The sequence below is a fragment of the Drosophila willistoni genome, unplaced genomic scaffold (genome assembly GCF_018902025.1).
Source record: "Drosophila willistoni isolate 14030-0811.24 unplaced genomic scaffold, UCI_dwil_1.1 Seg644, whole genome shotgun sequence".
Classification (NCBI taxonomy): domain Eukaryota; kingdom Metazoa; phylum Arthropoda; class Insecta; order Diptera; family Drosophilidae; genus Drosophila; species Drosophila willistoni.
Window position 1 is genome coordinate 27,185 of NW_025814561.1, and position 14,282 is coordinate 41,466.

At 37.3% G+C, this 14,282-nt stretch overlaps 3 protein-coding genes across 3 annotated transcripts; 1 reads left to right on the forward strand and 2 right to left on the reverse strand.

The window, feature by feature from the left end:
- Positions 1-4,164: 4,164 nt before the first annotated feature.
- LOC6640102 lies at positions 4,165-4,759 on the reverse strand. Its single transcript, XM_023182143.2, has 2 exons — positions 4,661-4,759; positions 4,165-4,591 (listed from the first exon to the last, which is right to left on the reverse strand). Exons 1-2 carry the CDS (start codon positions 4,673-4,675, stop codon positions 4,280-4,282), a joined length of 327 nt encoding a protein of 108 aa, XP_023037911.1. The 5' UTR covers positions 4,676-4,759; the 3' UTR covers positions 4,165-4,279.
- A 1,283-nt stretch (positions 4,760-6,042) lies between these two features.
- On the forward strand, positions 6,043-9,271 carry LOC6640231 (glucose-6-phosphate exchanger SLC37A2). The gene is made up of 7 exons (XM_002062895.4): positions 6,043-6,213; positions 6,876-7,082; positions 7,155-7,291; positions 7,359-7,936; positions 8,001-8,211; positions 8,266-8,414; positions 8,479-9,271. Exons 2-7 carry the CDS (start codon positions 6,940-6,942, stop codon positions 8,848-8,850), a joined length of 1,590 nt encoding a protein of 529 aa, XP_002062931.2. The 5' UTR covers positions 6,043-6,213; positions 6,876-6,939; the 3' UTR covers positions 8,851-9,271.
- LOC6640232 (probable multidrug resistance-associated protein lethal(2)03659) lies at positions 9,265-13,749 on the reverse strand. The gene is given in 5 exon segments (XM_023182105.2): positions 9,265-9,578; positions 9,638-10,586; positions 10,652-12,097; positions 12,100-13,022; positions 13,087-13,749. Coding segments are annotated over 5 exon segments (3,849 nt in total). The 5' UTR covers positions 13,314-13,749; the 3' UTR covers positions 9,265-9,274.
- Positions 13,750-14,282: the final 533 nt, after the last annotated feature.

Here is a 14,282-nt window from a genome sequence, read left to right on the forward strand (position 1 = left end):
AAAATTTTACTTTTTGAGATTTTAATGCCAACTGAAAGTCAATTTGCTGATGGATAAACTGATATATGAATTTCAAAAATCGGTCATTAATTGACACTATTACAGAATCACAAAGTTGGGGTCAGGTGAGAATATTTGAGGTTTTAGGGATTTTCCTTGTAAAAAAACATAATTTTTACTAAATCGTGATTTTCTCAGAAAAGATGAAAATTTTACTTTTTGAGGTTTTAATGCCAACTGAAAGTCAATTTGCTGATGGATAAACTGATATATGAATTTCAAAAATCGGTCAAAAATTGACACTATTACAGGTTCACAAAGTTGGGGTTAGGTGAGAATATTTGAGGTTTTAGGGATTTTCCTTGTAAAAAACATAATTTTTACTAAATCGTGATTTTCTCAGAAAAGATGAAAATTTTACTTTTTGAGGTTTTAATGCCAACTGAAAGTCAATTTGCTGATGGACAAACTGATATATGAATTTCAAAAATCGGTCAAAAATTGACACTATTACAGGTTCACAAAGTTGGGGTTAGATGAGAATATTTAAGGTTTTAGGGATTTTCTATGTAAAAAAACATAATTATTACTAAATCGTGATTTTCTCAGAAAAGATGAAAAGTTTACTTTTTGAGGTTTTAATGCCAACTGAAAGTCAATTTCCTGATAGATAAACTGACATATGAATTTCAAAAATCGGTCAAAAATTGACACTATTACAGGATCACAAAGTTGGGGTTAGGTGAGAATATTTGAGGTTTTAGGGATATTCCTTGTAAAAAAACATAATTTTTACTAAATCGTGATTTTCTCAGAAAAGATGAAAATTTTACTTTTTGAGGTTTTAATGCCAACTGAAAGTCAATTTGTTGATGGATAAACTGATATATGAATTTCAAAAATCGGTCAAAAATTGACACTATTACAGGATCACAAAGTTGGGGTTAGGTGAGAATATTTGAGGTTTTAGGGATTTTCCTTGTAAAAAAACATAATTTTTACTAAATCGTGATTTTCTCAGAAAAGATGAAAATTTTACTTTTTGGGGTTTTAATGCCAACTGAAAGTCAATTTGCTAATGGATAAACTGATATATGAATTTCAAAAATCGGTCAAAAATTGACACCATTACAGGATCACAAAGTTGGGGTTAGGTGAGAATATTTGAGGTTTTAGGGATATTCCTTGTAAAAAAACATAATTTTTACTAAATCGTGATTTTCTCAGAAAAGATGTAAATTTTACTTTTTGAGGTTTTAATGCCAACTGAAAGTCAATTTGCCGATGGATAAACTGATATATGAATTTCAAAAATCGGTCAAAAATTGACACTATTACAGGATCACAAAGTTGGGGTTAGGTGAGAATATTTGAGGTTTTAGGGATTTTCTATGCAAAAAAAAATAATTTTTACTAAATCGTGATTTTCCCAGAAAAGATGAAAATTTTACTTTTTGAGGTTTTAATGCCAACTGAAAGTGAATTTGCTGATGGATAAACTGATATATGAATTTCAAAAATCGGTCAAAAATTGACACTATTACAGGATCACAAAGTTGAGGTTAGGTGAGAATATTTGAGGTTTTAGGATTTCTATGTAAAAAAACATAATTTTTACTAAATCGTGATTTTCTCAGAAAAGATGAAAATTTTACTTTTTGAGGTTTTAATGCCAACTGAAAGTCAATTTGCTGATGGATAAACTGATATATGAATTTCAAAAATCGGTCAAAAATTGACACTATTACAGGATCACAAAGTTGGGGTTAGGTGAGAATATTTGAGGTTTTAGGGATTTTCCTTGTAAAAAAACATAATTTTTACTAAATCATGATTTTCTCAGAAAAGATGAAAATTTTACTTTTTGAGGTTTTAATGCCAACTGAAAGTCAATTTGCTAATGGATAAACTGATATATGAATTTCAAAAATCGGTGAAAAATTGACACTATTACAGGATCACAAAGTTGGGGTTAGGTGAGAATATTTGAGGTTTTAGGGATTTTCCTTGTAAAAAAACATAATTTTTACTAAATCATGATTTTCTCAGAAAAGATGAACATTTTACTTTTTGAGGTTTTAATGCCAACTGAAAGTGAATTTGCTGATGGATAAACTGATATATGAATTTCAAAAATCGGTCAAAAATTGACACTATTACAGGTTCACAAAGTTTGGGTTAGGTGAGAATATTTGAGGTTTTAGGGATTTTCTATGCAAAAAAAAATAATTTTTACTAAATCGTGATTTTCCCAGAAAAGATGAAAAATTTACTTTTTGGGGTTTTAATGCCAACTGAAAGTGAATTTGCTGATGGATAAACTGATATATGAATTTCAAAAATCGGTCAAAAATTTACACTATTACAGGATCACAAAGTTGGGGTTAGGTGAGAATATTTGAGGTTTTAGGGATTTTCCTTGTAAAAAAACATAATTTTTACTAAATCGTGATTTTCTCAGAAAAGATGAAAATTTTACTTTTTGGGGTTTTAATGCCAACTGAAAGTCAATTTGCTGATGGATAAACTGATATATGAATTTCAAAAATCGGTCAAAAATTGACACTATTACAGGTTCACAAAGTTTGGGTTACTAAATCGTGATTTTCCCAGAAAAGATGAAAAATTTACTTTTTGGGGTTTTAATGCCAACTGAAAGTCAATTTGCTGATGGATAAACTGATATATGAATTTCAAAAATCGGTCAAAAATTGACACTATTACAGGTTCACAAAGTTGGGGTTAGGTGAGAATATTTGATGTTTTAGGGATTTTCCTTGTAAAAAAACATAATTTTTACTAAATCGTGATTTTCTCAGAAAAGATGAAAATTTTACTTTTTGGGGTTTTAATGCCAACTGAAAGTCAATTTGCTGATGGATAAACTGATATATGAATTTCAAAAATCGGTCAAAAATTGACACTATTACAGGATCACAAAGTTGGGGTTAGGTGAGAATATTTGAGGTTTTAGGGATTTTCTATGCAAAAAAAAATAATTTTTACTAAATCGTGATTTTCCCAGAAAAGATGAAAATTTTACTTTTTGAGGTTTTAATGCCAACTGAAAGTCAATTTGCTGATGGATAAACTGATATATGAATTTCAAAAATCGGTCAAAAATTGACACTATTACAGGTTCACAAAGTTGGGTTAGGTGAGAATATTTGAGGTTTTAGGGATTTTCCTTGTAAAAAAACATAATTTTTACTAAATCGTGATTTTCTCAGAAAAGATGAAAATTTTACTTTTTGAGGTTTTAATGCCAACTGAAAGTCAATTTGCTGATGGATAAACTGATATATGAATTTCAAAAATCGGTCAAAAATTGACACTATTACAGGTTCACAAAGTTGGGGTTAGGTGAGAATATTTGAGGTTTTAGGGATTTTCCTTGTAAAAAAGCATAATTTTTACTAAATCATGATTTTCTCAGAAAAGATGAAAATTTTACTTTTTGAGATTTTAATGCCAACTGAAAGTCAATTTGCTGATGGATAAACTGATATATGAATTTCAAAAATCGGTCAAAAATTGACACTATTACAGGTTCACAAAGTTGGGGTTAGGTGAGAATATTTGAGGTTTTAGGGATTTTCCTTGTAAAAAAGCATAATTTTTACTAAATCATGATTTTCTCAGAAAAGATGAAAATTTTACTTTTTGAGGTAACCTTTTGAGTTGCTGGCGAGAGCGGTGGCGAACGATGTGGAGGTGCAGCGATAGATCAGGCAGCAAGAAGAGCAGGAACAGCAGCAGAATTGGGCGGCATGGTGGCACAGAGAAATGGGAGAGCAGATGCGAAGGGATCGGGAGGATTTGATGAGAGGGTAGCGTGGTAAGAAACATATCCCCGGGGGATATGAGTGATTGGAGCATGCCGTTCCTCTCCCTCATATGCACGCTCTCCAGCTGTCCATTTTTCGCTCTCCGCCTCCCACACATCTTCCCGCTGTGACGAAAATCGCTGATGGTTGCAAGAGGTTCGATCGAACGATCACTCTTCGCAACATGTTGCTAGGCTTAGTGAATCCGTATCTTTGCGTATGTTTTCCTGAGTGTTGTTCCTTGTTTAATACTTGTTTGTTGTGTGGGACATCCTCATAAATAAATATTTAAATGTTTTTACATTTTTGTTTTATTACAATAATACTAAAAAGATTGTGTATGCGTATATGTGTGTGGTATCAAAACGTGTGTGTATAATGAGAATGAATAAGTCTAATAATGTTTTTATATAGCTAATTGAGTTGGGTTTTTTTTTTTTTTGTTGTTTTATTCAGCCCGATTGCCTTTGGGGATTTTTGACCTGTTTGGCTATCTCAGCACGATACCGGAAAAGGGGTCGAAACACATTAATCTCGGCCAAATCCATGTCATCATTGGTCTCATCTTCATAGACCAATTCCTCGAGAGCTCTTCTCAGACGGCTTAAAGTCCGTTCATATCTATAGATGTTCGATAGAGCTTGACTGGCTGCCTCATTATTATTATTATTTTCATTTTGTATCAGTCTTTGCCTCTGCTGTTCCTGGGGATAGGCCAATACCAGATTAATGGTTAACACAATGGCCATTAATTTCAATATTTGCTATATTTTTGGATAATTCATTTGCATTATAGTCTTTCAATTTCATTGACTTTAATCAAGCAAACTCACCTTATTATTCATCATTTTGTGTGGTTTTAATTACAATTATTATCGCTAGTTTTCAAATATTTCTATTGAATTCAGTTCAAATGTTGTTAGTCAAGTGTGATAAAGTACTTCGACTCAAGTCATTTTATACAATTGCTACTAATTAGCACTTCGATAGACATATATACCTGCATACTTGCTCATTCTAATTTTCTGTATATTGTTTTTGGCATTATTTCCAAGAAATTAGCATGTCATTGCTGAAAATAAAAAGTAATAAAGAATCAGTGCATTTTCCGTCTTACTTAGAGCTATTGAGTGAGTCTCTGCTGAAGAAGTTCAAGTCATGTGCATTAGCAAGCACCTGCATATAAATCCAACTGAGTAATAATTGTTTGTTCATTCGGTCGCGTGTCACATGGAATAATAATAGCACATGATCTCAGTAGATTGAACGAGGATAAGTTGCCAGAGACCAGACAGAGAGACCTGAGACTAAAGGTAAATATAAAATGTGTTTGACAATTAAATGTAAATCACAAAAGTTTTTAAGCCACAAACGGAATTCGTTACTAAGGGAAATCTCCACCCAAAACTACTTCTTATTAGTTATACCCTCTAACAATTAGAAAATCAAATAGATAGTAAATATTTTAAAAATGAGGAACTCCATTCCATTCAGCAATTTTGAGTTATCATTCATTAAAAAAATATGCTTGTTTAAAAACATTTTTTTTAAATTTTTTGTTTAGAAAAAATATACTTTGGAGTATTGAGAATATCGTCCTAAAAAGTGTATTTGAAATACTTTCGGAGATGTGACTTTTTTTGTAAGGCAATGTTCTACTAAGTATATTAAATAGCAAACGATAAAACCGCATGCTACACTCCTAAAATTTGTAGGCCACAAAATAAATAAAACTGTTTTTCACCTGTTTTGGCGCCAGTATGTAAGGGAAGAGTAATTCGCAAGGGTATACGAACTTCGGAGCGACCAAAGTTAGTCCCGGCCCTCTGGTTAATCATAAAATGAACTGAATCGGATTCTAATTATTACAATACATTTAGATACATTTAAATTACCCGCCATCTTTCGGTTGGCGCCAGTGTGCAATCACAAGTGCCAACGTCGAAGCTGGTAGTCGAACCAAGCAGCTGACTTGGTAGAACGTTAAACAACACTGAAAAATACTAGACTGGTGCCAAAAGCCGAGATACGGCGAGAGGGCAAAAATTTACGGCCAGAGTGCAAAAATTTACGGCGAGATGGCAAGAATTTACGGCGAAAAAGCAAAAAGTTACCGCGAGAGGGCAAGAGTTTACGGCGAGAGGGCAAAAATTTAAGGCAAAAAGTTACCGCGAGAGGGCTAAAACTGAGGCGAAAAACCATATGTTTTGGAAACAAAGAGAGCAAAGAGAAAGAGCAAAGTAGAAGTGGACAAAACAAAAAAAGAAGAAAGAAAACTATTATTAAGAGATTTTGAATTCATTATTAATGTTTATTCAGCGGTGAAACACTTGCAACAGCTGTCAAGTTAGCTGTAAATGTGTGGAAAGACCGGAAAATCTAAAAGGTTTGTTTTGTTGCAAATGAAATGAAACAAATGACACTATTCAATCGAGTTTAAAGAAAAAAATAGAGGCGAAAAAGTTAAATGTAATAATTAAAACAAAAATCTAAACAAAAACAATTACATATATTAATTAAATTTCTGGGACATTGTTCGAAAAATGCAAGAACATTTCCTCTTTGTCATTATTAAATATTACAGACATGTTAGAACAAAGGATGTGAAGTGAATTTTTAGTGAATTATAATTTCTTACAAATGTCATGCATTTTAAAAGTATTTAACAAATATTAATTTGAACTTTTCAATATCGAATTGTGCCAGCAAAGCAATTTGATTAAAGCGGAAACTCGCACATAATGTTTAAAAATTGTGTGATTCACGTTATCTTTCTTTGTTGTTTGGAGGAGTCGAAAGAGAGAGAGTGAGTGGGAGAGGGGGTGCCTGAAGCAAACTATATTTATTTACTTTTTTTGCTGATGTATGCGAAATTAGAGTCAATGTGAAACCTAAAAAGCGATAACAAAGTACAAACAACGCAAACGATTTTATGGCCTCCCGCCATATGTTGAGTTTACAGTTACTTCTTCTACCTGAGGAAAAACCACAACTACCTGTTGTTAATTATTTGAATTCTTGGTATTATTTCTCTGCCCATGCATGTAGCTTGAAGAACGCCGTAGAAACAGCAATCAGGATCTGATCGCTGGACGTGGCGGTACAACTGTCGATGAGATCTCTACCACATCTGGGATCAGCAGTAAGAACGCGCAAAATGAGTAACAACTACAACGATATACCCGTTGGCATAAAATTAGTGCAAAACTTAGCCCGACAATGCTGTCCACGTGTTCATGTCCGCAAGGATTTGCTGTAAGTACAGAGGACAGACCAGACCCCTGCTCCGATAATCAACAACAAATTCTTTTTGCATGTTTACAACAGCTTCAAGGGGTCAATATTTGTGCTAACATTCCTGGCCTATGCCTGCTATCATATGACCCGTAAACCCATTTCGGTGGTTAAATCGGTTCTACAAGGAAATTGCTCTACCACCCTAGACTGCGGCTATGCACCATTTAGTGAGTTGATTATTTCATGATTTTGCTTACTGTTGTGTTAACTCTCTTTTCTTCTTACTTTACTTAGATGGACCCGATGCTTCCACTTTATTTGGCATGCTGGACTCGGCTTTCCTTTTCACCTATGCCATTGCCATGTTCATGTCCGGCTTTGTGGCCGAACGTGTTTCGTTGCGTTATTTTCTATCCATGGGCATGATTCTAACTGGCGTTTTTACCTATATGTTTGGCTTGGCACGAACCTCTAATATCCATAGTCTTTCATATTTCATCTTAGTACAAATCGGTGCTGGCATCTTCCAAACCACCGGCTGGCCTGGTGTTGTTACATTGGTGGGTCGCTGGTTTGGCAAATCCAAACGTGGTCTGATCTTTGGCATTTGGAATAGTCACACATCAATCGGCAATATCCTGGGCACACTGATAGCCGCTCATTATGTGGAAACCGATTGGGCCATGTCATTTGTGGTGCCAGGCATTATAATTGGGGCCATTGGGTTTTTATTGTTCCTATTTCTGGTCGATCAACCGGAGATTGTTGGCTGTCATCGAGAGAATAGCCAGCATGAACAGCGCCGTTTGACCAATGAGTCGGATGCAGAGAACAATGACAATGATGAGGAGGAAGCACGTCATAATGCAAGTGTAAGTAACTTTAACTTATATTTTTAGCAATATCTCAGTTAATACTGGTTGATCTATTTGACAGGATATCATTTACAGACCAGTGCCAACTGAACGCACTCCCATTTTGGCCAGACCTGCACAAAATGCACAGAGAAACCATCATGGACAACCCATTGGTCTGATTGATGCTCTGTTTATTCCCGGTGTCGTGGAGTTTTCTTTATGCCTATTCTTTACTAAATTGGTCAGCTATACTTTTATGTATTGGTTGCCCATGTACATACAATATTCCAGTGAGTAATTATTCAAAGATTTAGAATGAAAAACTAACTAAAATTATATTACAGGTACCTTGGGGCCAGAGCTGTCCGCTGATCTATCAACACTCTTCGATGTTGGTGGCATTTTGGGAGCCATAACAGCTGGTTACTTGGCCGATTTGACTGGAATGTCGGCAACAATTTGTACAGGAATGTTGTTCATAGCCTCGCCCATAGTAAGCAAATTTTTGACTTGAGTTTATATTGATAGATAGTAAATTCTATTTGTTTTCCTTTTAGTTGCTAATGTATCAACAATATGGTGCCTTGTCAGTTACTATCAGTTCGCTGCTGCTCATAACAGTGGGCATCTTTGTGAATGGTCCATATGCCCTGATTACCACCTCCGTGAGTGCTGAACTGGGCCAGCACAGTTCAATTGAGGGCAATTCCAATGCTTTGGCCACTGTTACAGCCATTATAGATGGCACTGGTTCAATAGGTGCTGCCGTTGGACCACTCTTAGCTGGCCTTATCTCAAACACGGGCTGGCAGAATGTCTTCTATATGCTTATAATATCCGATATTATAGCCATGATATTGCTAATGCGTTTGGTTACCAAGGAATGCAGCTCCCTGCGACGTTCGGTTACACGTATACGGATTGAATAGCAGGAATCTGAACAGGAATCGGATGCAATTTAACTTAGCATATTTATTTTCATATATCAATGTTTCTTTTTTCTTTGGTGTAAATAGTTTAAATGAATTTTTTGCGTTATCATTCGAGAGCATATCAGAGTTTGATCTGAAAGTTAGATTTATCCTATACACATTTATATATTTACATATATATATACATCGCCTATAACTAATGTTATTTTAAATGTACGAGAATTTCACTACAATGTTTTTATATACCTTTATATACATCAAGTGCGTGTGCGTGTTCAGAGTCTCTTTGTTTTTAAGTGCCGAACTTTATATAAATATAATGTTTAGTTACAATACCTAAAACACAAAAAATAGCTTCATGGCTTAAGCTGTGACTGCTATGTAAATACAGTTAACTACCACTTTTTGGTAACCAAAATCCTCATTCTAAATCATTTTCATCCGATTCATGGAATGCATCACTTTGATGTCTCCGATTGAAAGCATCGGCTGCTATTTTCTTTAAATATTTCACTGTGGCCACATCATTTTGGTTAACTAATTTCAATAGAGCTCCATCTTTACGTTTTAATAGTTGATGAGGTGCACCAAATTCCACAATTTTGCCAGCTTCCATTACCAAAACACTATCATTGCCCATTACCGTGTGGAGTCTATGGGCAATGGTCAGAACTGTGCAATGTTTAAATTTTGTTTGTATCGTTTCCTGTATCAATATATCCGTTCTACAAAGGATTAGGAAAATTAGTATTCAGTTAGGGATAATTTTTATTCTGTTACTTACTCCGGGTCCACATTAGCTGTTGCCTCGTCCATGACGAGCACTCGATTCTCTCGCAGAATAGCCCTGGCGAGACACACCAATTGCCTTTGGCCCATACTGAAATTGGAGCCACCATCCTGCATGGAATAGGAGAGACCACCATCCAAGCTGCTTACATATTTCTTTAATTTCACATCGTCTAGAGCACACCACAAGGCGTCATCTGATCTCTGCGCAAAAGGATCCAGATTGAAACGCAACGAGCCCGAAAATAAAATCGGATCTTGGGGTATTATCGATATGCGACTACGTAAATCGTGAAGACCCAATTTGGCTATATCCAGGCCATCAATCTCAATGGTGCCCTCATTGAGAGCCAGCCGGAATAGGGCTTGTATAATGGATGACTTGCCGGCTCCAGTGCGTCCTACAATGCCAATTTTCTCCATGGGTTGTGATTCAAAACTCAGTCCCTTGAGAATGCAAACATCGTCGGGTGAATAACGCATGCTGAGATCCCGGAAACGTAAATGTCCTGCCTGTGGCCAATCATCGGAAAGCTTTACATTTTCCGGTGTCACCAAGTCGGGCTCTGATGGTGTCTGTGCATACTCCAATATACGCTCCACACTGGTCATGTTATTTTCCATTTCCGCCGTTTGTCTCATGCCCCACTGGCACATAATGACCAAGGTCATGGACTGGGTAATGGCCAAGCCGACATCACCACTATAGAAACTCTGTTGAATGACCAGAAAACTAAAGGTCACTGCCATTATATAGACCACACAAATGAGATCGGTCCAAAAGGAAAATGCACGATTCGCACTCGTATACAGAAAGAGGGCCGTCGAGTTGGTATTCTGATGACCGTGGAAAGTCTTTTCCAGCTCTACTGAAGCATCCAAGGAGCGTATGGTAGTCAGGCCATGAAACGTTTGATTTGTGTGTGTATAAATGGGACTACGAGCTGCAATGGAAAACGTTTAGAGATTAAGATCCGATGATTCTGATTCATATATGTCAACTTCTTACTCAAACTCTCGATTCGCTTCAGACTGCGACTGGCTCCAATGTAGTAGGCACGACACAGATACAAGAGGATCACCATGATGGCAGCTGGTATCAATAGCCAATAGTTGGCTATGGCCACAATCACAAGAACAGCGACCACATCCACCAGGAATTGCAGGGAATCCATCATGGCCTGAGGCAGAGACACATCCACATTTTGTATATCACTGGAGAAGCGGTTAAGCACCCTCCCCGAAGGATTCGTATTGAAGAAATACATCCAGGAACGTATAATGCCACGATAGAGTTGATCATGAAGCCTCAACGAGATGCGCAGACACATGAAAAAGAATCCAAATGTCCTCAGCAAGTAAAGGGCCAAGGTACAAAGCAAGAGCACGGTATACCACGTGACCATTTGTGTTCGTGTGGCTTCATCGACAGATTCATTATCACGATTCTCCTCCCAAGTGGCCCAGCGTGAGATGAATATATCCATGGCCGCTTGACAGGCTCTGGCCAAAATGAACAGCAGAAACACCACGATGACCATCAATGGAGCATTCATAGCCCGAAAATAGGCCTTGTAGGTGGCAAAGGAGACGGCCCCCTGCTCTTGATGTTCGGCAAAGGCTTCGTCGTTGGGATCGTCGGGATTGGCTCCATCTACACTTAGCTGCTTGGATGTACGATCCACTTGACTCAGGACCCGTTTAACTTGGACTTTATCTGCTTCAATTGCCTCCAGATCCAGAGCAGCATGTTGACTTATGATATCTTTGAGTTGCTCATAGGAACCCTGCTGGGTTAGCCTACCCGACTCCATCAGGAGCAAATGGTCGACATCCTTTAGCAGCTGCACATGATGCGTGACCAGAATCCGCATTTTACCATGGAGCAGACGATAAAAACACTTGTCCATTAGCAACTTACCCACCTGGGCATCAACGGCAGCTAAGGGATCATCAAAGATGTAGATATCCGCCTGTCTATACACAGCTCGAGCCAAACTGATGCGGGCCTTTTGACCACCACTAAGACTGATCCCGCGCTCACCCACTATGGTAGCATCTCCATGTGGCAATAGGGACAAATCCCGCTCCAATTGGCAGGCATGCAAAACTGCTCGGTAGCGTTCCTCATCGAAGGTCTCTACAAATAAAATATTCTCCCTAATGCTGGCCTGGAATACCCAAGGCTGTTGCGCAACATAACTGATCCTTCCATGTATCTCCACACGTCCGTCAAGTAGCTCCAGTTCACCCAATATGGCATGAAGCAGGGTAGTCTTACCCGATCCCACATTGCCAACAATGCCAACAAATTGATCCGCTTTGATGGCAAAGCTAATGCTCTCAAGGTGACAACGACGACGTTGCTGAACAGAAGCTTTATCCCAACTGGCGCTGACTGCAGCAAAGCTAAGGGATTTCACCTCACTTTTGGTGCAATGACGACGTCCATAAGGTGATGGTTCTCCACATCCGAGTCCAGTTTGAGGCCAGGATTATCCCGACAACAACCTTCCGTAGATGGTTTCTCCGTTTGCTTCAGGAATTCCACAACACGACGAGCACTGACCAAAGTCTGGGCCCAAGTGGTTACAGCCAAGGGCCAAAAATGGAGCAACGAATCATTGAGAAGACTATAATACGAGGAGAGTATGAAGACCTTGCGGGCCGTGACCACTTCTCCCGTATACACATAGGCAATCAGACTGAGGAAAAGTGAAATCTTGGATATCATATTGGTGCACTGGAGTCCCGCATAGATGCTGACGGAACCCCGTATGGCTCGCACTTCCGATTTCCTCACCTCGGCTATGAGGCGGCCAAAGGATTTCTCCCAAGCATACATTTTGATCACCTGAATGGCACTTATAATCTCGCTCATCCGCTTAACCCTCTCATCACGATGCTCCGCCGAGAGGGAACGGAAATGTGTGGCCGCCTTAGCTGCCCAGGCCTGAAGGGGAATGAGCAATACAATGAATGCGATTCCTATAATTGCTGTCCAGTCGACTGTCACAAACATTATATAACCGAATATCACAGCCTCCACTGGACCCTTCCACAGATCGTGAAAGAAGTAAAAGGTCAAATCAAACTGCGGCAGGTCAATGGACATTACGGAAATGGCCAAAGCTCCCAGGCTCTCACCACTGCTCACAGAGGCCCGCAAACATTTCCTATAGACCAGACCAGCGAACGCCAGACGTATTCTTGTGCCCAGCGCAAATACATAGAACATAAACGGATGGAACACCAGTGAGGTCACCAAAGAGCAGAGCACAATTCCCATGGCATAGAGATAGGCGCTCTCTTTGCTTATGCTCGTCTGACCCTGGGAAAAGTATGAGATCAATCCTCCCAACAACAGAGGTTGAAAGGCGCTAAAAATGGCAAGAGAAATAATAAATCTACTGTCCAATTTATCAGAATTTCCATCTCACTCACTGTATGGCTATTTCTAGTGCGGAATATAGGACACAAATTGGAACAAATTGCCAGCCAAATACTTTAAATATTAAATGCAGCACATTGGGTTTCTTGCGTTGTCTCTCCCTCTCCCAATGCGGTTGTAAATCCTCGGCCAGAGATTCACTATCGAAACTGGGCAAATGTTCGTACAATTCATTTGCATCCAATTGGTCATGACGTCCCTTACGGAACATCGAACGCATCCAGCTACAAAAAAAAAAATCAATGTGATTAGAACTGTCAATTACCAGGGCCAATATCTTATCAATATTTGTAGTAGTCAGTCCTATCAAATACACTCTAGACACAAAGCTTAAAGATGACACCACATAATTCTGGTTCCATTAAACGTGACCAGGGACAGGTCATTGGGAAAAACTATAAAATATTGGTCGTAAATCATTTATTGCAGAGGATAACTAACAATTAGCTCGAATCAAAGGAAGAAGATCTAGAAATTCTATGGACTATAATTTAAAATTTATCTATCCTATGCCGAATCTATATCGCGGGAACCAAAAACTCCGAAGATATTAGCTTTCGGGATCATAATGCAAATTAAAAGATCACTTTCCTATGTCAAACATGAATGAAAAGCAGTAAAAAACGATTCGCAAGATATTGATTTTATTTAGAACTGTTGACATAAGTTTTTTGGTTATTCCTCCGTTTTGAGATTGTATTTTCGGCATTTTCTAACCGTATTTTAAAAAATTAATATTTATTAAATGGCAATTAAGTAAATTTACAAATTATTTCAAACTACAATCAATTGGGTATTTAAAAAACTTAATTTCAACCCCATTTTAAAAAAAAATCGTGATATATAAAATAGTCACGATATTTTGCAAAAATTGGCAGAAAATTTAGTTGTCGAGATTTGAAAGACATTATTCGATTTTGAATATAAAGACCTGAATTTTTCACAATTTCCAAAAATTAACTAAAATAGCTTTTTAAAATTAAGGTTTATTGGATATAAACAACAAAATATTCCAATTAACCTTAATTTTATAAAGCTATTTTAGTTAATTTTTGGATATTATCAAAAATCAGTTGGCATTTTTTGTCTCACTTGAAAAGATCACTTGATAATTAGAGTAATTTTATTGTGATTGAAAATGGAATTTGAAAGCGTTAAAATCGTTTAAAATTTGCAAAAGTTACAAATT